At 45.3% G+C, this 2330-nt stretch overlaps 1 protein-coding gene across 1 annotated transcript; it reads left to right on the plus strand.

Annotated features, from left to right (window-relative positions):
- The first annotated feature begins 450 nt into the window (after positions 1-450).
- Positions 451-1077, plus strand: LOC135705584 (uncharacterized). Its single transcript, XM_065227357.1, has one exon. It carries the CDS (start codon positions 451-453, stop codon positions 1075-1077), a length of 627 nt encoding a protein of 208 aa, XP_065083429.1.
- Positions 1078-2330: the final 1253 nt, after the last annotated feature.

Consider the following 2330-nt stretch of genomic DNA (forward strand, 5'->3'; position numbering starts at 1 on the left):
ATGGGCAACGAATCTTTTCTAACGGAGATCACAGACAAGCACGTGGACCTACTCTTCCAAGTTCACCCTTCAGACAGGGAGTTCCCCCTGTTGAAGAGAAGGCGATTCATTCCTGAAGTCGAGTTCGATAGGATAATTAGAACAACGTTAGTGGAAGCAAGGCCCAAGAAAGAACGCACCCCTGCAGCAGTATGGCAGGCACTTTTCCAGGAAGCAAGCCAGACCTTGTACAAACAGCATAACAGAATTTATACAGACGCTTCAAAAACGGCGTCAGGCACGGCAATCGCCGTGTTCGAGACAGATGAGACCAGCGTACCGGAAAGCATCAATATCAACTTCACGATTACGAATGCTGAATTGCTCGGCATTCTGAAGGCGATAGAGGTAACGAAAGAGAAAGGCTACAAGAAAACGGTCATATTCACCGACTCCAGGAGTGCCTGCGATATGCTGCTGAACGAAAGTCTATACGAAGCAAATTACCTGCTGTGGGAGATCCACAAGGAATTCCAAAACCTTGGAGGACGAACGATCAAGATCCAATGGGTACCAAGCCACAATGGTATCAAAGGCAACGAGACAGCGGACCAACTTGCCGTGACCAAATCACAAGAAAAACAAACATTCTACCATGGAATAACGGTAGGAGACGCCTTAAGACTCAGCAGCACAGAAATATGGGAGGATTGGACCAGGAAGTACAAAGCAACATCGAAGGAGAAAGGGAAATGGCACTACCAGCTCATGGACCGGCCAAACAAGAAGATATGGAGCAAGGATCTCAGGTTGCAGCCAGATGAAGTGAAAGTCTTAAGCAGAATAAGAAGCGGACACAGTCTGACCAAGGAAAGAAAAGCAAGCTGGGGATGGGAACTGCACGATACGTGTGATTGGTGTGAAGTAACCGAAGACTTAAAGCACATCCTATACGACTGCCCTCGATACAACCAAAGTAGAAGCAAATACATAGTACTGGACTACATGAAACCGTTAGAAATGATCCTGACGGAAAACTGCGAAGAAGAATTGAAACAAGTGGTGAAGTTCTTAAAGGAAAACAACATCCACATCTAAGACGGACAACCATTCATCAAAAACCTACACCTTTAAATTAAAGAAACAAAGCAAATTACTGACTACCATCGGCGAGATGGACCAGCCATGGTCTTAGCCTGTCTGAAAAGACAAATCCAAAGAAAAAAAAAAAAAGATTACCGGGGGTCCACGGTATAAACAATATCATTAACCAAAAAACGGGGTTAAAGTACAGATCTAGATAGAGCTGGAATTAGGGCGTAACAGCCTTTGCAAACAATGACTTTTCTCGATGATTTCTAGGAATTCAAGGCACGCCTACACAAAGCAACATATCCATCGAGCAGAGAAAGTCTTCACCTATTCGATGGTGATGTCTATTTGCCAGGGAGACCTATGGCTTTCAAGAAATCATCGAGAGAAAGCATTGTTTACAAAAGCTGTTTCGCCCTAATTCCAGCTCTATTTAGAGATACATAATGCAGACAGTTTTTTTTTTAGGGAGCTTCATCATCCCGAACACCACGTCAGGGAGCTCGTACGTGTTTCAAACGAAAATAGAGATAACACTTTCGCTTTCTCGTGTGGCTCATCTCTAGCATGGATCCTAGGGAAGTTCTCGCCGGAAAAAAACCAAACCCAACACGCCAAGAAGCAACCAAGATTTATAGACGTTAATTTACCTTCCAATAAATCACACGAACCGTACGTTGACTGCAACGCTGTCATCTCTCCAGAATGCCCCCTCCTCTCCCGACATTCCATAACATTTCCTTCCCTCGGCTGTCACGAACGAACGCAGCCAGAATAGTACAACATTCACAGAACCACGACACGCCATCCGTGCATCGTCAAGAGGCGAGAAAATGAACATATTTTATAATTTATCTGTCCGAAAAAGTAACGGAAAAAGCGTTTTCCTGCTCACTGTTCCAGCGAGACGTCGTCGTCGTCGTCGTCGTCGTCGTGAAAAGTAAGATATGCTCAAATTCTTCAAATTTTCCGCACCTTACTGCCTCCCACCCACTTTGCTGGAATAATGGAGGGAGGGTGGTGGGGGACTTCCATCGGTGAAGATTACTTTTTTTCGGTCTACCGCCTGGACCGTGTCACAATCATCGTGGAAGCTCCTGCCCTGCCTGGTACTTTGTTTTCATCAGCTCTGTAAAATGTTGTTGCCGGTGGGGAATTCTGTTTTCTTGGTTGCTAAGTCCCCTGACTGCTGGTAGTAGTACAGCTTTTCATCATATCAGCGAGGATTGCCATTACACTGTGTGGCAGGGAGAAGCGAA

The sequence above is a fragment of the Ochlerotatus camptorhynchus genome, unplaced genomic scaffold, assembly GCF_037179485.1.
Source record: "Ochlerotatus camptorhynchus isolate MF236.1 unplaced genomic scaffold, CSIRO-AGI_Acam_v1.1 ptg000268l, whole genome shotgun sequence".
In the NCBI taxonomy this organism is placed as follows: Eukaryota; Metazoa; Arthropoda; class Insecta; order Diptera; family Culicidae; genus Ochlerotatus; species Ochlerotatus camptorhynchus.

Coding starts and splice junctions, on each gene's coding strand:
- LOC135705584 (XM_065227357.1), top strand. CDS start 451: ATGCTGCTGAACGAAAGTCTATACGAAGCAAATTACCTGCTGTGGGAG.